Source organism: Abramis brama (genome assembly GCF_963993115.1).
Source record: "Abramis brama genome assembly, chromosome: 8".
Classification (NCBI taxonomy): Eukaryota; Metazoa; Chordata; class Actinopteri; order Cypriniformes; family Leuciscidae; genus Abramis; species Abramis brama.
Genome location: NC_139970.1, coordinates 12,610,316 through 12,638,242, shown reverse-complemented (window position 1 = coordinate 12,638,242; position 27,927 = coordinate 12,610,316). Strand labels below are relative to the sequence as shown.

Sequence of the window (27,927 nt, the reverse complement as noted above, 5' to 3'; positions counted from 1 at the left end):
ACAAACATTATTTGAACATTGTATAAATAACTTTGAGGAAGTTAGAAAAGACCAGATAACTTTAATGGAACATTCTATTAACATTCCTGGAAGAGTGTTTGTTCATAACTTTGATAAACCCAACGTTCTGAGAATGTTGCCTGTTTAAGTTTAGATCTTAGGGATGCGTTTAGCATTAGATGTGACAGTTTCCCTCTGCATTCATTCATTAGTCTGTTGAATTTGAGGTCAGGCTAGTCAGATAAGTGGTTTCATTGTGTTGGCGTGCAGAGGTGTGCGAAAGAGATATATTTGTACTGCGCTTTTAATATTGGGTCTATTTTAGCTGAGACTGATTTGCATAACTCCTCCTGTCTGATGTGGTAGAAGACTGTGTCATTACCATAAAGATTCCACTGCAAAATGCAAAAAGGGCCTAACGTAGAGCACCTGCCGAGACGGCTCATATGGAAATGAAGGCAGTGTCCATGCAGAACTGGAACATATTACAACTTTAGCTGAATTCTGTTTAATTCTCTATTTCATGAAGCTTTCCAGCTAAGACTGAAATGTGTAGGGCTGGATGTCATTCTGAACACTACGCAGCTGTAATAAGACACATCCCAGACCAGCACATGTACTCTGAGATGCTGATCTAGATGTTGACTTTGATTCAAGATGTTTCCTGTATAAGTGTAATGCATCTCACGGTCAGCAGAAGGTTTGGGTTTCAATCTGTTGCCGTCTAAGTGGAAGTTAAAGAACCAGCAGACCAGCTCTGAGCTTTAATCATCACACTTGTGAAAACTAAGAATCATGCACCCGAATACTTTTAAAAAGATGCTTAAAGGTGAAGTGTATATATATGATTTGTTTGTTTAAATACATTCTCTTAGCCAAGTTTATTGTTCATTTTATGCATTTATCTCCCCCAAAAGTGTAAACGCTGAGCCTCCCAGGCACCATCAAAATATTGAGAGTGGTCCGGACCAGATCCGTCAATCTCTTTCCAGTTCAACCTACAGGGCACTATCATAAACCCGGCACAATGCAGCGCCAGGCGCGACGCAAGTGCTTTTTGCTAGTTTCAGCCCGACGCAATTATCATTTTCATGTCCTGTATCACGTTGTTTAAATAGCAAATGCATTTGCGCCCATTTGTGGACCCATGGGCTGCTGGTCTGAAAACGAGGTGTGTTCTGGCGCATTGTTGGCGCCTTTCTATTTTGAGGCAATAGAAATAGACTGCGCCATTGACCAACAAAAACCTGGTCTAAAGTCAATGGCGCAAATTTTTTTTTGTTATTTAAAGAGCGCGTTATAGGCCGGTCCACAACACGCATACACTCTGCTTATTACACACACAGGGACGCACAGCAGCACACAAACCAGCCAAATATTAAAAATAAAAGGATTACAGTGTAAAAGATTATTATTGTGTACATAAAGATTGCCTTTGCCTTTGGCTTGCTCAGTTGGGGATATTTTGGGGATATTTAATTTTATTCTATCAATCAATAAATTCCACTAGAAACAAACTTTGTTGTATTATTTTATTTTAATACTGTGAAGCTGCTTTGATACAATCTGTATTGTGAAAAGCGCTATACAAATATACTTGATTTGATTTGATTTGATAAAGATATGGTGAAATCCGGCTTGTCCCGTAGATGGTCTGCTTGTGCTTTAACCTCGTGTACAAGCAGATCCATTTCCTCGCTAGAGAAGCGTTTTTCCGTTTGCAAATTCTGCCATGTAAATAGCAAATACGCCATGGCGCGAACGCAACTGGCTTCTAAAGGGATTGGTAGATGAGACTCTGATTGGTTTATTATTGCAAGTTACGCCCAAAACACACCCATTACTCATTAAGAGAATAGGGACAACCCTTTTAGACAATGCGCCGGGAGCACCGGCCATTTTTCCCGTCGTTAAACCAGCAAAAGTGGATTCAGACACGCCCTAAGTGCACTTGCGCCGTGTGCTTTAGATCATGAGCTTAGATAGCTAAAATAGGGCCTGTAGTGTGAGTTTGGGATGTGGCTTCTGTAGCAGGCGGAGCCAGAGAGTGTTTATGCAGTACGGGACCATGGCTGATGCGTTAAACATTCAGCTTTGGTAGCAGAAGTGCAAGCCAAATTTGCATTTAGTCCTTCAAAGATTAAACCGGTCTTGAACATTGTGATGCAACACTCTACAATGGATGCTTCAATACCATACAGCATCATCATGCACCCGTTTAGAAAGGCAAATGTACCCGTTTATAATGTTTAATTTGATGTGTCCAGTTTAGACGGCCTCAAAGAGTTGTGGCGCGTCATGTCAAAAAATGTGCCCACTGGATGGGTTTGTTATAAGCGAAACGCTCGCTCTAGACACTGTTAGCATACTCAGTTGCTTACTCATGACGCATAGCAACACAGCTAAAAAGGACTCCTAATATGTAAGATACTTTTATTGAAAGTAGCCTACTTTTACCTGTTGAGACGCCTTCACAAGCACAAGTGTTTGTGAGTTGGGGGAGGCATGACATGTGAAAGGGGCGTTTGCAATGTTTGTTTTGTAGTTCTGTCACTAGTGTCGCAGAAAATACTTCACCTTTAAGGGAATAATATACTTAAAAAGAAAATACTTTGGTGCAAACTGCATGTGTGTTTTTTTCGGACTCTAAATTGTATGTTAATTGCAATTAAATGAAAATGTATTAAAGTTTAAATTTATATTAAATATAATTAGCTGTTGTTTTTTTTACCCACTTCCAAAAATTGTCTTGCATCCCACAATGTACACTGTCTCACATCAATACATGTCAATACCACACAAATACAATGCATTACAATAAAATAAACACCAACAGTATAATGACAATACACAAGTACAGAACATGGTTGCATTGCATCAATTTGAACACTTCCTTCCTCTTTTCTGAAACCTTGAGGCTTGCTTAGACCCGCTACTCTTATTTAATAATTTGACAGACTGGTGAACAAAATCACCAGTAGAACATAAGTGCATAGTGTATATTTGTAATCACACATTTGTAATAATGAAGTTGCAATTTAGTACATTCAGAATATATCAACATGATCCACATGTGGTTTAGATGTTTAAACACTTTTTGGGGGCTACTGCACATAATGACTGTTGCACTTATAAGTTCTCTAAATCTTTCTGACCTAAATGTTTAGTTTATTACTTTGAAACAGGTTTGTCTGGTACGTTTTTTTTATTTTTTTATAATTGCTCTGTTGATTCCAGTTATTCCAGAAATGCAGTATTGCGACACATAAAGCAGGTGACAGGTCTCCTGATAACACAGTTTAACCTGCAAACAAATGTCCAGCCATTCTGTATTAATTTCATGTAATCTTCACTTATTCTGTGATGAACTTTAAGCATCAGTGAATCGTTTCTCTCTGATCCAGTTCAGAAGTTCAGCTCGCGTTATCTGCATGGGAATGCATGCTTTCTTTTCCACGAGCTTCTCATTTAAGTGCTTGAGAGAGAAAAGAGAAAGGGAGCGTAGCGACCCCTGTGGTGTCCCGTAAGCGTACTACAGCAGGACACATTGTCATGGGTTCATGTTATCACATACAGCATACTGACTGTGGCTTTTGTCTGGTCAGAAAGTGAAACATGAGAGCGAGTTCTGTCGCTCCGCCCCCTTCTCTCTGTTGTGGATGAGGTAAAGTCAGGCTGAATGAGAGTAATTACTCAGTCCTCCCGGAACATCTCTCTGTGTTGAGGCATGCGTCTCTGAGCGGTCATGAGGAGTGATAAGGGTGTGCGCTCCTGCTGTGGCTGGATTCTCGAGAAATGTTGCTGCTGCTGTCATGTGGGAGGTGGGTTTCATAGACGCTGTTCTAGAACTGATCTGTGCTGAACTAATGTAGAGAGTCAGTGCAAGTTTGCTGCACAACAGTTGCTTTATACGTATGATGTATGTATTTTGCATTGAGCTAGTTTAGTTTTGTGACTTGTTTCTTTAGTTTATGAATCCCTAGTTTATTAAAAAAGTTCACTTAAATGTATTGAATGTGCACTTGAAGTGTACTTGAGAAGCTTAAAAAACGTACTTGCAGATAATATGGTATTAATGAAATTAAAGTGCACTTTTTAAAATGTACTTTGAAGTACATTGTTTTAAAAATCTTTTGTTGTGCTTTAAATACACTTAATTTGATGTGTTGATTAGCATACTAAAGCACATGCAAATTACTTTATTTAATAATTAATTATATATTTTTTAATTGTAGTGTGTTATTTGATGTAAAGTTAAATGTTAAAGTTGTAAGTTAATTTTAAATGTACTAGCTTTGTTACAAATATGTAAATACAAATATATTTAAATATTTAAAATTGCATGTAAAAATGGACTTAAGTGCTACTTAAGTGGGTTAAAAACACTCTTTAAGTTCGACAATGCATCTTATTTAAAATTAAATGAAAATGTAGTTTGCACAAGTATGTTCTTTTAAAGTATATTATTTCCGTAACAAGTACTCTTTTAAAAGTATGCTAAAGTGTGCCACTTTTTTACAAACAATAATAGATTATTTCAACATCGGCTCATTGGATAAACATACCTCTACTTACATTTTCCCAAAACACGTATAAATACATACAAATCACTGCAGTTTCCAGCTGAAATGAACACTAGAGGCAATAAAACAGCAACAACTGTAATTCACCGGTCATTAAATCTGTTTCAGATAAAACTGAACACACTTCTAGCGTCACTTTTTTTTTTTTTTTCAATGAGCCTGGGTTGTATATTTTAGTATTTTAATCAAATACAGTACTTGCAGTTAATTTACATAGTCCTGCGTTGAGACAAATGAAATGATAAATGAAAGTCAAATATTCCATACAGATGAGCACATAAAAAAAAAAAAACTGTTAATAATAAATACAAAATGGTTTTAGATTAAATATCTAAATGGTTTTATTGAAATACAGCATTTCACACTACAGAAACCGATGACACTGCTGGACAATGTCAACGTGCAGTGCACTTTTTGGGATGGATCTGAAACATAATTAGTTTTATCTTGCATGCGTTTCATATCTCTGGCTGGTGGTTTGAAATGATATTGACTGTAGGGCCGCAGTGCTCTGGGATGTTTACTCTGTCTTGTGTCATGGGTAGATGAGGCTTGTTGGTGTGTGTGTGTGTGTTGATGACAGGGTGAAGTACCTCTCTTCTCCTCTCTTACGTGGACTAAAGTGCTCTTTCTCTCTCTCCCTCTCCATACTGATTAACTCAGGTTTTGGTTTGTATGGGGTTTCAGCTTTAAATCGAACGGAGGAAGTTGAAATGCTTATCTTGCCATTTCTAGAAAGTATATAGTCAATTAGCAGTGTGTTTATAGGTGCAATATTGCCAGATGCAAACTGGCAATATTGTCCAGTTATATTCAACTGTCTGAAAACAAAACAGGGATGAAAATATGTTCACCTAGGCCCATTTATGTACATAATAAAGAGTCTAAACTATCTATAAAATCACATCTTGCTATGATAAAAGTCAACATTTGAACCGCTTTAATGTTGTTTGTATTTTGTGCATTTGTATCGTTAGATATGTGTGTAAATTGAAAACCAAATACACATTTAAAAGCATAATCCACCATTTTCTCTCAAAAAGTCCAGTCGTCACCTGCACGCAATGAATCTTGGGATAGGCGAGGCTGTGAAGGATCCACTCGTTTGATCCTTCGCAGTCCAGGAAACTAAAGATGCATTTGTAGGCCGCATTCGAAAGAGCCTTTGAATTGGGACAGCCTTCACCGCGCCGCTGGGATGCAGTCGGCCTTCGAGGGGGGATGCATCTTATGTATATTTTTCAGCTCCATTCCAGTGAGATTCTGTCTCGCTCTGGTGTCATAGGCTATTTTTTTCCACTTCCTGCGCGCACATCTCACACTTCAGACCTCGCTTTGTTACATTTGCCATAATGTAAAAGGATGCTGAAAATCGGAAAATAAATGAAAGACATACATATAGTTACATGTAGAAGGAGACATATAGTTTAATGTAGAGTGTGAAGTCCTACTAAATAAACTAATTAATAAACTCTTTTTATTAATGTTCTGTTTATTATATAATGATACTTGTTTTTTCTTTCTGGTTTTGTCTATTAATTCAACTTCCACATTCGTTTTGGTGTTAGTAGTGTTGCCGCAGTAACGTATAATTGCGAGTCCAAGGACGAGAACAGCTTTGAGTGAAACATTCGAGTTGTCATCTAGTAATTATGGCGTGAATGCACCATTGCATTGCACTTATTACAGGTTCAGCCTCCTGTGGTAATCTGAGATTCTCTTCGAGGGCACAATGGGTCATATTTTTGTCATGTTTAAGGTTTACTCCTTGTGAAACCTTTTGATTGTCGGCCCTGAGATTTTCCCATTATATGCCACAGCACCCCAGACTAACTCCTCTAACTAGTGTGTGCAGTTCTAATCGCTTTTGCTTAATGACTAGTCAGGGCTACCATGTAGGACCCATCAAATGTTTCTGAGTGTATGGGGGCTTAAAATCTTGTTTTGGGTCCTACAAATGGTTATCAAGAAACATAGTTGACTAGATTGAGTCAGTATTTACAGATTCATGCTGCTCATGTTGTCAACTTAAGTCACGTGATCTTCAAGTAGTTGACAAGGAGCAGAATTAATTGGCTAGCTGACTGGACCGTATCGCAGTATATACGGTGCATTATGTAGAAAGGCGTCCAGTGTGCACAGGCTGCTTTGCATGCTTTACAGTCTTGCAAATGAAAAAGTTATGTGGATATATTGGAAAATTAAGCATGTCTCAAAACAAGACACTTGTAAGAAACGCCCTCTCACTTTCAACTGTTCAACTTTCAACTTCTTATCACGTGTAAATATTTGTATGAACACAAAAAAAAAAAAAAACTGAGACACAACCTGAACAAATTTCACAAACTTTTGACAAACAGAAGTGGAATAATTAACCCCCGAACAAAGAAGGGGTCAATATCAAAAGTATCAGTCAGGATCTGGAGTTTCCATCTCCTCCTCATGGACCGCACCAGAATCGCCAGTTCTTGTTACTCCACTCTTCCACATAAGCCCCTTTCACACAGAGATTTCGGAAAATACACGGATAATGTGTCCCGGGATCATTTGATTTTGGTTCATTCACACTGCCAGTGATGTTCTGGAATCTGTGAGTGCGTTCACACACATCCCGTAAAGATCCTGTAAAGACACGTGACGTCAGGATGTGACGTGTAACGTACGCATCGAAATGATTTCCGGATTCGGTCGTACACTAACGCATCGCGCACCGTTCCACAAAGCTGGCGAACGATCTCAGCTTCAGTGTGGATAGTAAGGAGCTCCCTGGTCTCTGCTTCATTCTTTCTTTGTTGATGACGAACACAAACTTTCTTCTAAGAGCAACAGAGTCGCAGATGACTACGTCATTGCAATGGCACGTGCATCATCCCTTACAGCATTGGTCCTGGCTTTTGTTCACACAGGGCGCGCTCCGGGACTGATCCCGGCAATGTTACTAGGTCCCCATCCCGGCATCAATCCCGGGACGTGTTTGCATTCACACAGAAGGCACTCTAGCAATTTTACGTCAATTTCCCGGGATCAACGCGCTGTGTGAAAGGGGCTTAAGGCACTTGCAAGTTCTCGAACATGTTTGGCCGGGACATGTGGTAACGTGGTTTGGCACTACAAGGACGATCAACTGTCTCCATATAGCACTGTCTTAGGCTTCTTGCATCACAGATACTGCTGTTTATTGCTCTGTTCACATCTGCAGTCCTCATAACTCCTGGATAATGGCATGTTCACAAAGGTGATCAGAGACACTGGACATCTTTCTCCTGGTGTTTGTCAGAGTCGGTAGAATGGTCTTTTAGTGTCCTAAATTATTGGAACTGTGGTCTTAATTGTCTACCACCTGTAAACTGTTAGTGTCTCTGAGGTGAAAATCCAGCTTTTAATGTTGTTTATATAAGTCTATGTGGTGTTTTTAATATGCTTTAAGACAAACCATGTGTAAATTCATAAGTCGACACCATTGCTGAGTATTTTCTCCTTAAAACTGCAGTGAACCAAAGACAGTCTCAAAAACACACTTTGAAATCTCTGGTGTTTCTGACGTCACAAACTGCCTTGTAACCAATCAGATCAACGTGTGATCGTCAACGAGTGGATTTCTTTAAAGGAAAAATATGTAACCGCATATGACTGCAGGGGGACTATAGGGACTGTTCCACAGGTGCATGTGCAATTATTGTTTATGGTTCACTGAACAAGCATGACAAACATTCTTTAAACCCCTTCCAATAATGATCTGCAAAGATTATTTGGATTTTACAAAGTTTTCTTTAAAATACAGTATCCTGAAAGGGGGACTTTTTTTTATGATTTAACATGAGTCTATCAAGCACTATAAATCATCTGTTTTACAGTGGCTTCTAACACTCAGCTCATCCAATCAGATAGATCTTAGTGACGAAACTGTCCATTTTATAAAATTAGTTATTATTAGTTAAAATTAGTTAAGATTTGTCAAACCTCCCATCCTTGCTAGCCAGATTTTGTTCTAGCTATGATTTATTGAGACACTCTCTGTATTGTTTTTGTTTTTTTACTATCAGATTTGCTAGCAGGATGTCCCTGACTGACTCTTTATTATAGCAGGTGTAATGTACATCACTCGTGTTACATGATCTGTAAATGTGCAGTCTGTCCTGTCTGTCCAGGGCTGATGTTTGAACATGACTCCTTCAGGCTTTGAAGACTAAATTAGTTCAAATCCTCTTTTCATCAGAAGAGCTTTAGTGGCTCTTTGAAGACGGCTCTGTGAGAGATAAAGTGGGAGCATGGGAATTATTCCCTTGTTCTTCCTCCTGAACTGGGACATTAGTTTAGTAATGTACAGTCAGCAGAAATGAGGCGGGAGGCGTTGTCACTTTAAATCATGTGAAACTCCTCACCTGTGAATGGAATGCCGCCTGTCTCGACTTCCCATGTTTTTCTGAACCGGTCCGCCTCCGAAGAACCCCAGTCTGGGACGGATAAATCATGCCTTGGTTTCTACTGACAGTGAGTCAGGAATGTCAGAGCAAAGACACAACAGCAGATAAAGGAGGACACAACTGCCTGTTTACTTCAATGAAGACTAAACCGTACACGCACACCTCTGTGTTTCAGGAAGTTGTGTAAATCTGAAGGAGATTATGAATGGAGCTTTCAGTTTTTAGGAATGAAAGCCTTTGTTGTGAATAGTCACAACTAAAAGCCAAAGTAAATTGCGTCATTCATTAGTTCTCTATGCTATGGAAACCCTGAACCGCAAGGTGAAAAAAACAACAACAAAAAAACTTCTCGTTATTTCGAGATATTAAGTCGTTAGTTGTACATAATATCTCGTTATTTTGACATAAGTCGTTATTTCGACATATCTCGTTATTTTGACACAAGTCGTTATTTCGACATAATATCTCGTTATTTTGACTTAAGTCATTATTTTTCGACATAAGTCGTTATTTCGACATAAATATCTTATTTCGACATATCTCGTTATTTCGACATAATATTGCATGCGCAAATTATGATTACTAATACAAAATAAAACATTTTATTCACAAAAATGTCTCTTTGTACAAATTGCTGCACATTCGTTGAATTCAGAATTTTACACACATAAGTTGAAAGCAATTTGTTTGTGGATAGTAGCCTACAACATATCTGCAACATTTATCAAGTTCATGGATAATTGTGTGTGCATTTATTAATCATTACGATACTAAAATCATAATAAAGTATACTACAAAAAAAATCAGATGAGTCCAGAATATGAACGCAACGCGTTTAATTTCACGTTAAGCATTTTCCACCCATAGAAAACCATTATTAGAACGTTAAATGTGGCATAATGAATATTAGAATGTCCCCTTATAATATCGAAATAACAAGTTATTATGTCGAAATGACATATTTATGTCGAAATAACAAGATATTATGTCGAAATAACGACTTATTTCGAAATAACGAGATGTCGAAAACAACGACTTATGTCGAAATAACGGCTTATGTCGAAATAACGAGAAATGTCGAAACAACGAGAAATGTCGAAACAACGACTTGTCGAAATAGCGACTTATGTCGAAATAACGAGATGTCGAAATGATGCAATATTTATGTCGAAATAACGCGATATTATGTCGAAATAACGACTTAATATCTCGAAATAACAACTTATTATATCGAAATAACGAGATATTATGTCAAAATGACGCAATATTTGTCGAAATAACGAGATAAGTATTCTGTTTTGTTTTTTTTTTATTCACCTTGCGGTTCAGGGCTTCCGTACTATGCATATCAAGTTGAGTTAGGACACATTATTTAAACTGTGAAAAAAAAAAAAAAAAAAAAAAAAACAGTAGCTAGTGAAAATGTATTTTATATCATTGCTTTTTTGCTTGACTGAAATGCTGGAAAGCACAGCTGGAACCACAATCAGCATCCATGACAGAACGGACAGTTTTATAGCTGTTGTTGAGTGTAAATCATAGTGCGTCCTAGAGTCCAGAGCATATGCTTCTAAAAATGATAGCTTGTTTGTTAGTTGTTGTTTCATGGTCTTATTGTTCATCTCAAATTAAAGACCATGACATCGTCACTTTTTTTAGACTTTTTGTGAAAAGTATGAGGAGGGAGTATCAGTCACTGGGAGCTCTGACTCATCGTGAATCATGTTAAATGTGTTCAAATTAAAAATAAAACGCAGTGGCCTCAAAGTATTTGGACACTTAAAAATGTCTTAAATGGCACTGAATGAGATGCAAAATATCAAAGCAGGTGACAATTATTTTAAGTTTATGAGCACAGGTTTTTAAATGGCAACACTATGAAGAAGTGTGAATCAAGTGTCAAGTGTTTAAATACTTTTGTGCCACCCAAACACTCAGAAGAAGCCATGTGTGGTATTTTTACAGCACAGATCCACTGGAATGAGTTTCAATAGGCCTGTGTGCAACAAACACACAACATGATTATATATTATAGATAGGAATCTGGAAAACATTATCTACTGTCAGACATTCTGAGCTGTAAGAATTGAAAACAATGGAAAACAACTTGCATATCGCAACACCACAAACCCGTGAGTCATATTGCCTCTGAGTGAAACTGCACTTCTCACAAAACCGTGAAGAGACATTGTGCTCTTCTTCATATTTTAGTTTTTGGTGGCTTAATGCAAGAAATATTTCAAATATGTTAAATTAAGTTTTAGTAGAAAAAAAGAGGAAATTAAAGCATGTATGTCTTCCGTTTGAATTGTTCAGGTCACTTTCATCAGTGCGGGTCAGACTTATGCTTATGATATGTTAACTATATGTAATATTGCAACCAGCCAACTGGAGAGTTACGCACAAGTCAAATTGTATTCACAATTTGTGCATTTTTATCAGGGTTGTTGCACATTTTTTAAAGTCAAATTTTTAAGACATTTTTAAGACCTGAAGAAATACAAATTAATGCTTTACATTAGGGGTGTGACAAATTATATCTCAATACTTTCAAAGATTTTGTTGATAACAATAATTAGATGATATTTTGCCGAGTGTGTTTTTGTGCTGGTGCCATGGCTGGTTTAGGCCTGTTGTGGATGGCTTACTCACAAAGACATTCAGATTATTCATATCCTCAATGCTGTGAACTGACCACAGCATACAGAAATTAACTTTTTTTTATTAAGGGGCAATATTTGCCACGTTCAATTGATTTCCAGGGGCATTTTTACCTATTTAAGGGTGTGTTTTTTTTTCTTTTTCTAAACTTAATAGATGTATGCATCACCTTTCACCTGTCAATTTCTAACATTCAAATTAAATTCAATTAGAATAATAACAGTATATAGGGCTGTTGAATCAAATGAAATCATTATTTAAAAAAAATCATCTTTGCAGTGCAGAAGTTTCATAGAAGCGGCATCAGAAGTGGCATTAATATATTTACACTGCATTTACAATTACATACATAATGCAATGAGATTTTTTTTTATTTTTTTTTATTCAATATTAAAATATTAAAATGATTTCTAATTTTAACTTCTTAATTAAAAGGTCCTTTAAATACGAAACTAAAACCGCCAGTAGGTGGCATCACATCACTGTCTTAATGAGCGAGTCGTTCTTTTTTCCGATTCGTTCAATCAGCTGATTCATTCAGGAACGAAGCAAGTGACCGTCTTTATTGAATGGGTCATTTAATCATTAATTAAACTGATTCATTCAAAACACGCATTTATTCAGTAACGAATCACCGCTGTGTGTTGCTCTGAGACTCGGTTCTGCTGTGGGTTCATTTTGAAATGTTTGTTAGCGAAATAAAGGAAAAACAAACAATATTGTGTTTAAAATGTAACTCTATATTTGGGAAAAACTACATATGATATTATAAGACAAAAACTCATCAGGGCAAAAATGCCTACGTATCTTGAATTTTGCGGGCATATTGACATACTCGATGTCAGCTTGCACATCGTTAAAACAATAATTACAATATCATCATAGACGATACATATTGCACACCCCTAAGCACAAGAATGAACTTACAATTTAATTTATTTTTACCCATTTTCTACCCCTCTTCTTTTAGTACTTAATATGCTGTCGTAGGTGCTGTGAATTGTCACATAAACAAGCAAATCCACAAAGAAAGAGTAATAAAAATCATCTAACGCTAATTAGTTTCAATTTGGTATTTAGATACAGTATGTCTAAGTCAAAGTGTCATCTAAAATTTAAGTAAAGTAAAAATAAGACTTTTTATGACCCTAAATTTTCAAAATCAAATGTTATAATTTTAAGACTTTTTAAGGATCAGCAGGAACCCTGTTTATTCTATTTATATATCTTTGATGTGATTGTTCAGTACAGATGTTTCTGAGATTACTTTACATCTACTGCAACATTTCTTGCAGTAGCTTTCCATCAGCAGGAATCTGATGTGTGTCAATAGGAGTTCCATGGGAGTTAGTTTTGGTTTGTAGTAAAATTAGTCATATGATCCAGATGCTGCTTTCTGATGTGACCACTTAAAAGAACAAAGAACTCTCTCTGTCTGTCTCCCGGCCAACTGAGGCAGCAGCAGGAGAAGTGTGTGTGTGTGTGTAAAGGGCAGTGCTTAATGACTGCTCTCATCAAACCCTCTCTTCACTCCACACATAATCACTTACACACAAGACTACGTTGTCGTCAGTCAGTCTGTTTGTTACGCAGGTTCGCTCTTCAAAAAGCACTGCAGCACTCGACAGGGACACACTCCATCACACACTGTGGCTGGAAACACACTCCGGTGATGGCTGGTTCTCATGAACTGCTTACATGTGTACCGTCAAACCAGGCCAGACAAACACAGAACAGTGTGTATGTGTGAAGAACAGCGTTCGTTCCGTCAAAGAGCTGTTTCAGGACTCAGGTTCAGTTCGATGCTCAGTTAAGACAGCTGTGATTTCTACAGTATCGGTGTGCTTTAGGAGAAGATATGCTTATGTTTTCGTCACATTCTTTATGATCAACTCTAACAAGGTCACTTCCTCTAATAAGTCAGCCATTAAAGCCCGTTGTCAACACACACAGATGTCATCAACACACAGGACGCTTGGAGAACAAGTTATTATGCTGGCAATGGTACTTGATAATCTTATCACGAATCAGGGTCTGTAAGTGCGAAAGACAAAAAATACATAGAACAGGTTCAGTGATGCCTCAGTGAGATATAATGCAAAATTGTTTGAAATTTCAACCTTTATATTACAGTGCTGCTGATATTAAAAACCTGCTAATATTAGATGTGTACCTTATTTTAACTGTCACTGTGTGTACTGTAAATGTTGTTGTTTTTCCCAGCATGGTTAGAAAATAATTTCCGAAAATGATTATGATTCAGTGATTACCAATCAAATTGTCTAACCCACACGCTCAGCATAACACAGAAGAAAAGGCTATCTATCTGTTAAAATAATTTAAAAATAATTTTTACTGATATAGCAATATCGTTTAACTTGGTTACAAGGTCAAAGAGTTAGATGTAATGTGCTTTGTCTAATAGTCTGTGTAATGTCTGTTTGAGTTTCTACACAAGAAGAATATTAACTTTGTTAGGTGTGTGTGGTTTGCATTTGTGGAAGGTGATCAATATCTCTGTGTGTGTAGTTACATCAATAGAGAATAGCAGTACCGATACTTGAAGCTCTGTAGATGTTTGTCATTATTTCCTGTGAATTGTGATATCTGGTATCCAGTTAACAGAGTTGGTCAGGAATGTTGTTGGATTTGAATTTTGTTTGTTTTTTTAGCTCTGTGGACAGCATCTGTGGCATGATTTTGATTACTACAGAAATAGAAACTGGATGATATTGCTGTGCATATTGAGAAGAGAAGAGGGCCAAACACCGAACCCTGAGGCACCCCTCTAGAAAGTTATAAGTTGAAAGATCTAATTTAAGATCAAGATAGGAGAGAAGAGAATGATCTACAGATCGTTGTCAAAACCAGTGGAGTGCAGCTTCCAAGTAGCCAAGAGTCAAGATAATACACATGAGTATGTGTTGGTCTGGTGTCGAAGGCAAGGAGATTGAGAACTGATGATTTGGAGGCAGCTCTCGCCAGCAACAGAGCTCCTGTTATGGATCGCAAGTCTCCATTCAATGTCCTCTTTTTCAGCCTGACGAATTGTTGAGCTTTTATTTTCTGTCAGAAGGACATGTGAGAAGTGATTAAACTCGTTCAAGTGTTTTTGAATGGGAATGGAAAAAGACCAATTTTCCATTTGTGTAGTATGTGTGAATTCTTGGGGTGGGGATACCCAAGCCTGATTAAATGTGGTGAAGAACTGGTACTTTCTTCACCACATTTAATCAGGCTTGGGTATCCCCACGAGGAGTGATGTGTTAATGACATATGACCAACTTAACATCAGCAATGCTTAAGCAGAAGTTCCCCCACCTAGAAAAGTAGTCCCACCACAAAAGGACAATTAACAACTCAAACAATAAACATGTTTACTAAAGAACTCGCATGAAGTCTGTTAGACTTCCATTCTAAGTTCATGACTGTAAATGTATTTTATGTTTGTTTGTTTTTTTTCTGAGGGGCAAGTCTGTGGAATATTGTCTGTGGTAATCAACAGCATGCCACAGATACTGTCCATAGTGTGTAAGTTCCCTGAAAAGCGCTGTTGCTTTGTTCTGTTTAAGTATCCCAGTGCGTCAGAGGTGTGAGGTTGGGTTGGGACTGTCTGTTTTTCTGACCATTGGGCTGATGGGTGGAGTGTTTGAGAATGCCATTTTCCCCAACTAGTAGTTTTGCAATTCCATTTAGTGATGCAGAAATTATACACTTAACCTTTAAGTTGTATGTAACCATTATTTTAGGTCTGATCTTTACCTGTCTCTTCAACTTGCTGCCATCTGGTAAGCGCTACCGCAGTGTGAGGTCTAAAACAGAGACTTAGGAGTAGCTTCTTCCCCCAGGCCATCAGGCTACTAAACTCGGTCTCTTAACATCATCTGTACTCTGGACATTAATACCTGCACTCAGCACATTAATGCCTGCACTCAGCACTGACTGCTCTTTATTGTAACGCAGCTACAAAACTGCATCCTTTTGCACTTTACATTGCTGCTATGTAACTACCTCGTTACTATTGTCTGTACATTTCTGTAAATATTCTCAGTTTAGCTTACAGATTTTTTCTTATTAGAAATTTTATCTTTATATTGCTTAAATTGTTAATTATTTTTAGTGTTTAATAATATTGTATAATCTTGGAGTGGACCCTATTTACATTTCACTATTGGTTGTATATTCTATAACTGTGTATGTGACAAATAAAAATAAAAATCTTGAATCTTGAATCTTGAATCTGTCGGGATCTTTACATTCATTCACCCTTCTCTCTCTTCGTCCTACAGAAAACTATGCAGTTAGCGGTCCTGAAGGGAAGACCGAGTCCGTGACCACACTGCAGCCACAGCCATCCCTGAACTCCCTGCAGAGTAGCTCCCCTGGACCCAAGCGCTCTGGGAATACACTGAAGAAATGGTTGACCAGCCCTGTCCGGCGTCTCAGTCATGGCAGCAACATCAAGAAGATTCCTAGCAAACAGAAGCAAAAACGTGACGGACGCAAGAGCATTGATCTGGGGCCACCCGAACTACAGGATGACACCCTGGAAGAGGTATTGCACTGTAAATTATTCATTTTTCATACTACATCGAGGAAAAACGTGGATGAAATGGTGATACTATGGTCCAAAATTATTACCATATTTTTATACCATGGTATTCCAAAGGTACTTTTGAAATATATTACAATGGTAGGCTATACAGTATGTCCACAAAACCATAATGGTAAGTACTCTAGAGTTATACTGTTTTTTTGTTCTCTAGTTCTCACACATTCAGACCAGAACATTTCTTCTATCCTTTTAGTTTCGCCATTTACATTTGTTTATTTTCAGAATATTTTTACATTGTCATAAGAATTCCCCAAAACAAGGTTTATTGATGATATTTTACATCTCGTCTAACAGCATGTGGTGACAGTGGACAGCAGATTTACGTCAGAGGGTTTAATAACCTCATCACTTTTTTTTTTTTTAAGCAACCATGACCATAGAGAGAAAAGTAGCCCTCTTGTTCTGTGTGCTGTATAAATGCTGTATTAAAGGGCTGATATGGCCCTTCAGATCGGAGGGTGATGATTAGCCTGACTTTTTAAAGCTGTGTGCCATATAATGTGCTGGTACAAAAGGGCCTCTGTATTTTTGAAGCAGGGTATGTGAACCCCACCACAATGGCCCATGTTAACCATGCCTGCTGTCTTCCAGAGCAACAGCAAATTCTTCAACAATCATTTCAGAGCATTTAAACTTGTGCAATAGAAGCCAAATAATAAAACAATAAACCACTCGAGGCTGTGTGTTACGGTGATTTCATCACAGGTAAAAGGTTTTGTTAGGTGATAATATCACTGCAATTCATTGTCTTGTGTTGTATCTATTTAATTTTTTTTTTTAAATAACATTTTAGTAATATGACACCAGTGTTCAATATATACTGTAAAGTAACAACTATCAATGATTGTCCTATAAACTATATTTTAAGGGGTGCGTACCTATGCAAAACTGTGTGCCACAAAGCAAAGCTCTGTGGTTTTATATTGTGATTATTCATCACTTACAATCATAGCACAGATCTCCTCAATTTGTACAGTTTGATGTATTATTAATGTCTGACAATTGTTCTAGCAAGTTACATATATTAGTACTGTAGTAAATAAGCCACTCTAGACTCTTTGACAATCAAAGACATTCCTGTAAATGGCTGACCATTTGATTGTTTAAAAGTACATTTTAGCATATATATATATATATATATATTTTTAGTATGTATTACTGAAATAATATGCTTAAACAGAATATACTTAAGTGTGAACTTAATGTAACGTTTCGAGCACTTAATTGCATGTTATTGACAATTCATTTTTTGGCCCACGTAATAGGACTTAAAGTACATCTTTATATCCCATTTAATTACTTCTGTTATCTTTAAAATATTGTTAAAGTGCATGCCGAATATACTGATAAGCATTTATGGTCAATTAAAATATCCTTTTCTGTTTAAACTTATGCCATCTACTTAAATATATTTGTAATTACACATTCGTGATAATGAAGTTGTACATTTAAAATATATTAGCTATTAATGTAATATAAAATAACATGCCTTAAATAAAATAATATTCCATTAATATTATGCAATACAGTTTTTTTTTATTTTTGTTTTTTTTATATACTTTTAAGATTTTAAGTACACTACAATTGCACATTAAATACATTTAAGCACACTTCTTTTCCACAAGGTGATACACAGAATTTAACTGGGGTGTCTGAGAACTTTTAACATGCACTATGAATTTGCTTAATGACTTGTTCTTGTGTTTTCAGAGAGTGCGTAAAGAAGAGGGAACGCTCTCCAAATCTTCATCAGGAATGCACAGTGGAGGGGAGGAAGAGCCAGAGGACGAGTCGCACACTCCCCTCCCTCCTCCAATGGAGATCATCAAAGACCCCTCTGCTCAGGAAGAGAAGGTACACTGACAGAAAAGAGGGGGAGGAGCTTTGAGAGAGTGATGTCATAGATTATTAATGGGTTAGTTCACCCAAAAATAAAAAAATAAAAAAACAGTCATCAATTACTCACCCTTGTGACTTCCAAATCCTTAAGACTTTTGTTTGCCTTCAAAACACGTGAGGATATGAGGATATTTTACATGAAATATCAGTGATTTCTGGCCCTCCTTTGACAGTCCAAACGAACGACCACTGATACTTTAAAAAGTTCAGATCATAAAAGAGATTGTAAAACTAATCCATGTGAATTGAGGGGGTTTAATCCAAATTTTCTGAAGAGACTTGATCACTTTCTATGATGAACAGATTGAATTTAGGCTTTTATTCACATTGGTTCATGCAGAAGCTCAAACGTGCTGCGTAACACAAGAATGACCCTCATTGGTTCTTGCTGAAGCTCAAACGTGATGCGCAACACGAGATTGAACCTCACTGGTTCTTGCTGAAGCTCAAACATGCTGCGTAACATGAGAATGAACCTCATTGGTTCTTGCTGAAGGTCAAACATGCTGCGTAACATGAGAATGAACCTCATTGGTTCATGCAGATGCTCAAACGTGCTGCGTAACATGAGAATGAACCTCATTGGTTCTTGCTGAAGCTCAAACATGCTGCGTAACATGAGAATGAACCTCATTGGTTCTTGTCGAAGCTCAAACGTGCTGCGTAACACGAGAATGAACCTCATTGGTTCTTGCCGAAGTTCAAACGTGCTGCGTAACACGAGAATGAACCTCATTGGTTCTCCCATGTGAGCTTCCGTTTACCACAACTGATGTGTGAGTTGATGAATGTTTCTATGTGAATAAGAGGCTCAATTAAAGCGATCGAGTCTCTTCAAAAAATTCATATGTGTTAATCTTACAATCTCTTTATGAACTTTTTGAAGCGTCAAAGTGGTAGTTGCATAGCTGTCATTGGAAGGATAGAAATCTTTCAGATTCCATTATAAAGATCTTCATTTGTGTTCTGAAGATGAATGAAAGTCTCACAGGTTTGGAACGACATGAGGGTGAGTAATTTTTGTGTGAACTAACCCTTTAACCCTTTAGGTTCATTAAATACTGTGTCACTCATCATGTGTTCATAACTATCTCCACCTGCCTCCCCCATATTCTCACACATATACACACACACACACACACACCCACACACAGTGGCTTTACTAACACAGTTTTCCCTCCCTGATGTGAACGTCGCCCATAACTGCTCGGGTGGAGGCTCCCTGTCTCAGTCAACTAACCACAAATCCACCCTATTGTTTCAATGAAGCTTAAATTGTGAAACTTTTACTGTTCCAGTCAACTGTGGCTGTTTTACACGCTGTGCCTTGGGACTGCAGTGGTAATGTGTTTATGACCCAAAGCTGGCGGACAGGGTGAATCTCACAAATAACATGTTCATGCCTTTTTCCCCTAAAACCAAAAAAAAAAAAAAAAAATCATAAAGAAACTGAAGACATTATTATTATTCATTGTAACATTGATTATTATGACAATTAAGCACTATTATTATCATCACCATTATTATTATTATTAAATTATCTGAACTATAATCCATTACTTTAATTTTTAACTTTAAGTTTTGGGGTCAGTATTTTATTTTATTTTAATTTTTTTAAAGAAATCATCATTTTTATTCAGAAGGTTTGCATTAAATCTTACAAAAGTGACAGTAAAGACATTTAAGATTATTTATTTCAAATAAATGCTGTTCTTTTGAAAAATATTAAGCAGCAAAATTGGTTTCAACAGTAATAGTAAGGAATAATATAATAAAATAGTAACAAGAAATGTAAATCAGCAAATCAGAATGATTTCTGAACGATCATGTGACACTGAAGACTGGAGTAATGATGATCACAGGAATAAATTACAGTTTAAAAGATATTGCAATAGAAAACAGTTCATTTAAATAGTAAGAAAATGTCAAAATACTGCTGTATTTACTGTATCTTTGATCAAATAAATGCAGCCTTGGTGAACATAAAAACAATCCTACAGACCCCAAACTTTTGAACAGTAGTGTATGCAATAAATCATGATATTCAAATGATATACATAACATATTTGTACGTGTTACATCAATGAGCATTTGGGGAGAAACTATTAATTGTCCTGAACATAATGTCACCATGGAACAATTTCAATGGTCATAAAAGTAGGCCCTGTTTTCTTAAAGCAAAATCTAATATTTCGTTTTTCCTTTTGACTTGGAGGTGAAATGTTTGGCATGTTCGGGTGTGAGATTGGCACGGCCTTTGCTTCTCTTCTCCCCAAAGCAAAGCTTGATGAACTGGCTATCCCGAGCATTCCCTCTCCTGTTCTGCTTGTTGTTTCCTCCTGCTAATGTCTCTCTCTCCTCCTGTCCTCCTGTCCTCCTGCTGTCATGTAGTCTTCTGTGCTGATGGCTTCACGGCAGAGCTCGGCTGATGTCCCCAGCGCTGCTGAGCTTGTCAGTGCTATAGAAAAACTGGTCAAAACTAAGATGGTAAGTGTGCCACTGAACCCATCCTGGCACAAGCAGGATGATTCGGTCCGCTAACCTCCTGGTTTTCCTCTTTTCCTTTCTGTTTTCTCTTGCTCTAAGACAATCACTAACTCTTGAGCATACTGAGATCATCTGCATTAGTCTCACATGCACCAATAAAACGTGAATGTGCTGAAATGTGTCTTTTGGTTTGTGTGGCTCTGTTTATTGTGTTAATATTTCTGCACTCCTGCACTTGACCTCATTTGGTTTGGTTGTTAACATGCTAATCTGTGCTGTGTCGTGCTGTCATTGTGTTTAAGAGCATGTTTCTGTCATTGGACATCAGTTTGATCTACTCAAAGATTCAGTTCCCCTTAAAGCTGCTGTTTGTATAAAATGTCCCTACTTTCCGATGGATTCTGAAACGGGTGTTCAGAGAAATCACATTAGGGTTTGATTGGGTCACATGTTAGGCTATGAGATTATTAGATTACATTGTTTTTCCACACCTGTATTTTTTTAGTTGAATATTCCTAGTTCAGTACAAGTTAAGCTCAATCGACAGCATTTGTTGCATCTTGTTGATTTACTGCAAAAATGTATTTCAACTTGTTCCTCTTTTTCTTTTAAAGCAGCTAAAATCTGTATTTTAATGAGGCACTTACTATGTAAGTGAATGGAGCCAATCCATTAATGTTAAAATACTCAATGTTAAAAAAAATGTGTGTGATATACATATATATACATATATATCACATTTGATTTATTTATTTAGGTTTTTTTGTTGTTGTTTTTTCGTGATTTTAGTGTGGGGGGAAATGGTTTTACTAAGCTTTTCTGTGTAAAGTTAAGTTAATATCCAATTTTACGACTTTGTTGTCCTAAAACAGTTTTACAGCTCAAATAATACAAGTTTTATCAGAAGATTTAATGTAACTACTTAATTATTTTTATTTTTTTTACAAATTTACCTTATTCACTTCTTAGTACCTAAGTTGCTAAAGATATATAAAATAAAATAAAAACCTGAGGGATATGTTAAAAAATTGGTCACCATTATGTCACAAATGCTATTGATTGAGCTTGACTTGTTTTGCACACAAATTATTCCTTTAATTTGTTCCACAGCACAAATGTGGATCGAGCACCTCCAGAACTTGATCTGGAACCTGTTTTAGAGGTATTCTAAAACATTAAATGTGGTTTAAAAAGAGAAAAGTGGTGCTTTTCTCCCCTCTGAATCTCTTGAGCAGCTCTGATGGTGATGAAGTTTAGGGCCGTGTCACACATAAACCGTTCAATTGCTGTGTTTGTTCTCCCACATCAGGCCTGGCATTTCCATATACAGACTGTCAAACTGACTGGAGTCTCTTGTAATTGTGTTTGTCTGTAGACGCTGGAGCCAGGATCATACCCAGGATTCAGCTCCGTGAACCCAGCGGAGCAAAGCCCCTTGCCACCCAGAAACCCTGAGCTGGAGCAGAAAGCCAAAGCACTGCGTGGACGAATGTAAGAGACACAAGCTCTACACTCTTGGGTTGTTCTTGGAGTAAATCCACAAAACAGTACAGGTCTGATTCCAGGTCACAGTGGCCAAATCACTGGTGTTTGTGGGGTCTAGTTCCTGCTGCTAATGTAATGTAAAAATCCCCCTTTATTTATTAGTTTTAAATATTTCTTTTTCATTCTTTTTTTATTTATATAGTTGGGCTCCCAGATTGGCATTAAGCCATTATATTACTCATGTGTTCTTACTCAAAGGGGCTTTTCACACTGCGCTTAACCCCAGATTATTGTCGTTCTAAACCCCTCTCTTAACCTCTGGTACTTTTCACACTTGTCATTTAGAAGTGGGATTAGCCCTAACCCTGCTCTGGAGCTGCTGACTATCACTTTTGTGCTGTTATTGTGGTGACAAACATGTAGAGAGTGAAATGAAGTGGTGTTAGAATGTCACGATGCTTAGCAACCGGCAGCCAATCACGTGCCTCATATTCATGTGCTTTGGACTGTCATGGAAATGCTGAGCTAGATTCAGCGTTTGAGGGGATAAATGTCATACGGTGACAGAAAATTGGAGTGAAGAAGAGACCGTTGCATTCTTACTATAGTAGTCAACATTTGAAGTGGATCAAAACCTTTCATCAAAGTGATGCATGAATTTTGAGCAATGCCAGTTCTTGTCTTAGGACAACTTTGATGAACTTGTTTTATCCACTTCAAATGTTGACTATTATATTTCATTCCATTCAGGATAAACTTGATAATACACACAGTTGGCAATATATAATATGAGGATGTGCAATGCCAGAGCCTTTATATAAATAGATCCTGTTCAGCATTCATCCAATCAATGACAACGAAACAGCAAATATGCAAATAACATTAACCCAGAGTTTATGAATGTACTGTTAAAAGGCAGTTTATGAAAACCCAAGATTGATTGTTAACCCCGGGTTAATTATGAGCAGTGTGAAATGAAGCACGATAACCCCATTTACACGTTTTTTAGAATGACCCAGGGTTAACTAAAGCCCTAAAGTCTGCACAGAACTCCTGGCATTGCATTTTACATGTTTTAAAATGCTTTTGTAGGGAAAAATTAATCTTGTTAATTGGCATGTTTGGTTCGATTAAAATGAACCCTAGTGCGCACCAAACAAGAGGACCAAGAACGCTGAAAATATGGGCCTCTGTCCGCTTACAAACAATCTCTGGCACGGTTCGAATGAAATATGAATGCAACACGGACCAAAGACATGTAAACAAACTAAAAACAGGACATGATGTCACAAAAAAAGGACGGAGTGCTCAAGCATACCTGTTTTTTCTCATCATAGTCGTGATGTTGCCCATCACAGTTTGGTTCAGACATCAGAACCGCGTCTGATCTTCATTTGTGTGTGTGACGGAGGGATTCCTGATGCTGTGTTGACTCCTTTAATCATTTTATAAACTCTTAGCTGGTCAAAATAGCATCATATGTAGCGAAGCACACACCTGTACAACGAGCGCATTTAGCACAGAACACAGCATTGTTTTGTATGTTCGGTAAGTTCCGTCATGAAACAAACATATGAATAAGTCAGTCAGTCAGTCAATTAATCACCAGTGCAAAAAATATTTTTTTCCCTACTGTAACTAATGTTAGCGAAGAGCAAAAACTCTGGTTACATCTAAGGCAGTTGAGTCTTTTAGAGCCACGAGAGCTGGGTTCAGTGTAGCAGGAAGTATTGAGAAAGCATCTCTCTGAATGATAAGGCTCTCATTAAAGATCCAATGCCATTTATGGGGAAGTTAATCCGTTGTAGGCATTTTATCTTTTTATTCAAATTTTTCTCTATCGTTCTGTAACATCCTCAAAAGGGAAGTGTGATGCGCCTTTACCTGACACACATTTTTTAGATTAGTTGTTTTGTCATTGTTCAAAAATCTTTAATAACTTTTTTTGTTTGTTTGTTTTTTCTGTTGTAGGTTTGTTCTGAATGAATTAATCCAGACAGAAAAAGACTACGTGAAAGATTTGGGTATCGTGGTTGAGGTAAGAACATCACAGTATAACACACCGTAATAATACAGTGCTGTGACTAAAGGTATACTTTGGCTTTAGCATGAAAATATCATCTTAAAGCACTCTAGTGTCGTTTATCCTTCTTCATTTGACTTTGTTCTGTCTGTCTGAACATATCAAAAAACCATTTGCATATTCCTTATTTCTCATTTGCATTTTCATTACATCATCAGTGTTTCTGTATTTACTTGATTGGATGTGCAATCATCACAGTGTTCATTTATCATAATTTACAACCGCTGTAGACGGACATGTGAATTACTGTTGCTTTTATCAACTTTGTGTGTTTTGGGTGGTGACTCATATGAATATGAAATGATTTTCTAAAGGGGTTTATGAAGAGAATAGAGGAGAAAGGAATTCCTGATAATATGAAAGGAAAAGATAAGATCGTCTTTGGAAACATTCACCAAATCTACGACTGGCACAAAGAGTAAGTGTCTCGCATAAGCTCCTCTTATTGGAAAATTACTGAAATTCAACTAATTCTATGTTAATATTGCTTTCTGAAGTTTTTTTGTTGGTGAACTGGAAAAATGTCTTGAAGATCAAGAAAAACTGCCTGAGCTGTTCAGTAAACATGTAAGTATGTGACTGACATCAGGTCTGATGCTCTAACAGTGTAAAGGTCATGAGGTTATACAGTATGTGCTCATGAAGTGTTTTTCCTGTTTATGTGTGTGTAGGAGAGAAGGCTGCACATGTATGTGGTTTACTGCCAGAACAAACCCAAATCTGAATACATCGTTGCAGAATACGATTCATACTTTGAGGTAAGACACATTTTACTGCAATAGAGAGTGCGACAGGGCTGGTGTATTTTTGTAGACCAAACCAAAAGTTATGCTTTCTTCACATGCTATCAGAATTATTGTAAATACCAGTTTTATGGCGTTTGTTTCGGAACCTGGTGCATTTTCTCATGAACATGGCAATTGCACTCAGATCCAGAGAACCAGGCTGTATCACTTTATATGATGGGTAATTACGTACAGTACGTTGCATGAAAAGCAGCAGTGTTTGTTTTGCTAATGCCTCTCAAAGTGAATCATGGGTTAACCTTGCATTATTGAAATTTGGTTGGACGAACATATTTCAGAACTGTCCAAAACACATTAAAATACAGACGAAGCCTTGATTCTTGCTAAAATTATAAAGTAAAATAATGGCCGCTACAAAGAAAGCCACAATCAGAGAGTTTATTCGCACTTGACTCGTATTAACTCAACCAAGAAGAAATTGCAACATTGTAACAATTTTAATCATTGTTTTGAAACAAAGCAAATTATCTACAGGTGTGAAAACGCCCATGGTCATAAATTGGACATGAACACCCTTGCATGTGATATTTACTTCTGGGAAACTTGGAGATAATTTTGATACCAGAGTTTCTGAGTTGGGTGGGCCATAAACCTTAAACATGGTGGAATGGAGAACTATGACTGGTATTTCTTCATTAGCTTTCTCCACAACAGCTACATCACCTTGTCTTGTCATTAAAGTAGTGCATATTTACAAATATAAATAACCATTTGAAGCATTTTGTATGTTCAAAACACAGTGAAAATAGCCTGTATTTGAATGAAATTCCAGAATCGTAAGCAAGCTGACTATCTAGATAGCGTGGTGAATGCTTATATGGTTGTCAACGAATGGGACTATATTTTATTCATAATGAATATCTTCAATACATTTTGCCATTAATAACCCCCCCCCCACACACACACACACACACACACACACACACACAAATAAGAAGGAATAAACCTGGTGTCCTCCGTGATTCCTATTCTTTTTGACAACAAAGCACTTAAACGCGACAAACTTCTAAAGTTCTGATCTTGTAATCAGAACTTCAGAAGTGGGAAGTAGGACATTTCCAAGGCACATGAAGGCGGCATTAGCATCACCCTGGTTCCCTCGACAAAAAAGCCAATAGCATTTTTCCATATTTCAGTTTTGCAGAAAATAAGCTCTGAGACCAACAAAAGTTTATGATACTTGCATGTTTTGTTCATCAAGATAATTTTCACGAATGAACAACTTAGAATTTTGAAGCCTTCATACAATTGGCAAAAATAAAAAGCTAAAGTCAGGCTATAAACAAACTAAACCACGGCCGTGTGACTTCAACGTCACATCAACACTAAGCCTCCAAAATGTACAATTTGGAAATTTTGAGTTAGAAAAAGAGCATGAGTACAAACACAATGAGGCTGTAAAAGCGGACTAGTGAGTAGATGAATTTTCTTTTTCGGCTTGATGACATTTAATGTCCCTGACAACCTCTGTAGTCCCATTTAGCCACTTGTTTGCAAACGCCTTTTTCAAGACACAGAAACATGAAATGTAAATTGGTGTCAACCACAGACCTTATATCAAGCATTTACCAAAAAAACATTCCAAAAACTCACTGACTTTGAGATGATGCATCCAGAAGTTCAAAAAATGCCATCTTGTTTCCAGGTTTTCTGACTCGTTTCTGCAGCACTCTGTAAAATAAAAAAAAATAAAAAAAACAATTAATCATTACAAGTTTATATTCTTGTGTCTGTTTTGGCTCACAGGGGATTCAGCAAGACGTCAGCTCGAGACTGGGCATCAGTGATTTTCTCATTAAACCCATTCAGAGAATTACTAAATACCAACTTTTATTAAAGGTACAATAGAAAAGAAGTATTTGATGCTGCGATTGATACCAGTAATAAAGTTTTATTAATGTATATAATTTCTTTAATTGCTTAAGGACTTCTTGAAGTACAGCATCAAGGCAGGGTTGGATTGTCAGGATATAGAGGTAAGAATTAAGCTAAAGTGATTACTTGCCTTTTTTTTTTTTTTAAATGGTCAATCATAAAATTAGGTGATTTTAGATATTTGTAAAAAAAAAAAAATTTGAAATTCAAAAAGCTGAAGCAGTTTATATTCAAGCCCAATGGTCATACAGGTTTTTGTTGGTTTTCTCTGTAACAGAAAGCAGTAGACCTGATGTCCCAGGTGCCCAAGCTGTGCAATGACATGATGAATCTGGGAAGACTGCAGGGATATGAGGTATTCTGATAACAGCTTCACTTTACTCGTACTTAAATTTCATCAAACAGACATTGTTCAAGCTTACAGTTATTTTACTGTGATTAAGGGGTGTTCTTCTGTCGTCAATTACTCACCCTCATGTTGTTCCTAACCTTAAGACTCTTGTTCATCTTTAAAAAACAAATGAAGATATTTTAATGAAACCTGAGACGCTTGTCAAGATTTGGCACATACATAGAGCTCATCAGATATGGTAAATGGAAGCTCAAACATGCTTGCTCATAACATGAGGTTTACACCAATGAGGTTTGTTCTTGTTCGTCAAGCAAGTATGGTAGAGATTTCATTTATCATATTTTATGTACTCTATGTGCGTTGATTAATGTTTGTGTTTAAATGCCAAAATTAATTCTGTTAATCATATAAAGTGAACTCTTTAGAAGACTTTGATTAAACTGCTCAATTCATATGGATCACTTTTACAATGTCTTTATGGACTTTTTAAAGCATCAAAGTTTTGGTGGAACAGACTTTCAGAGGAGGGACAGAAATCTCTCAGGTTTACTTAAAACATCTTTATTTGTGGTACGTAGATGTGCGAAAGTCCAATGGGTTTGGAACTACGTGAGAGTGAGTAAATAATGACAGAATATTCATTTTTGGGTGAACTAG

General features: G+C 37.0%; 1 protein-coding gene across 3 annotated transcripts in view; it reads left to right on the top strand.

Moving 5' to 3' along the window:
* Positions 1 to 27,927, top strand: part of kalrna (kalirin RhoGEF kinase a) — a 246,202-nt gene that overhangs the window by 196,572 nt on the left and 21,703 nt on the right. For 2 of the 3 annotated variants that reach the window (XM_084123060.1, XM_084123059.1), the window contains exons 35-45: positions 15,958 to 16,223; positions 17,994 to 18,137; positions 20,574 to 20,669; positions 22,045 to 22,160; positions 24,126 to 24,192; positions 24,552 to 24,655; positions 24,735 to 24,804; positions 24,909 to 24,995; positions 26,790 to 26,882; positions 26,969 to 27,019; positions 27,196 to 27,273. In XM_084123060.1, the coding sequence (XP_083979186.1) occupies positions 15,958 to 16,223; positions 17,994 to 18,137; positions 20,574 to 20,669; positions 22,045 to 22,160; positions 24,126 to 24,192; positions 24,552 to 24,655; positions 24,735 to 24,804; positions 24,909 to 24,995; positions 26,790 to 26,882; positions 26,969 to 27,019; positions 27,196 to 27,273 (1,172 nt within the window). The remainder of the gene's footprint in view (positions 1 to 15,957; positions 16,224 to 17,993; positions 18,138 to 20,573; positions 20,670 to 22,044; positions 22,161 to 24,125; positions 24,193 to 24,551; positions 24,656 to 24,734; positions 24,805 to 24,908; positions 24,996 to 26,789; positions 26,883 to 26,968; positions 27,020 to 27,195; positions 27,274 to 27,927) is intronic. The other variant, XM_084123061.1, reaches the window with a different exon arrangement.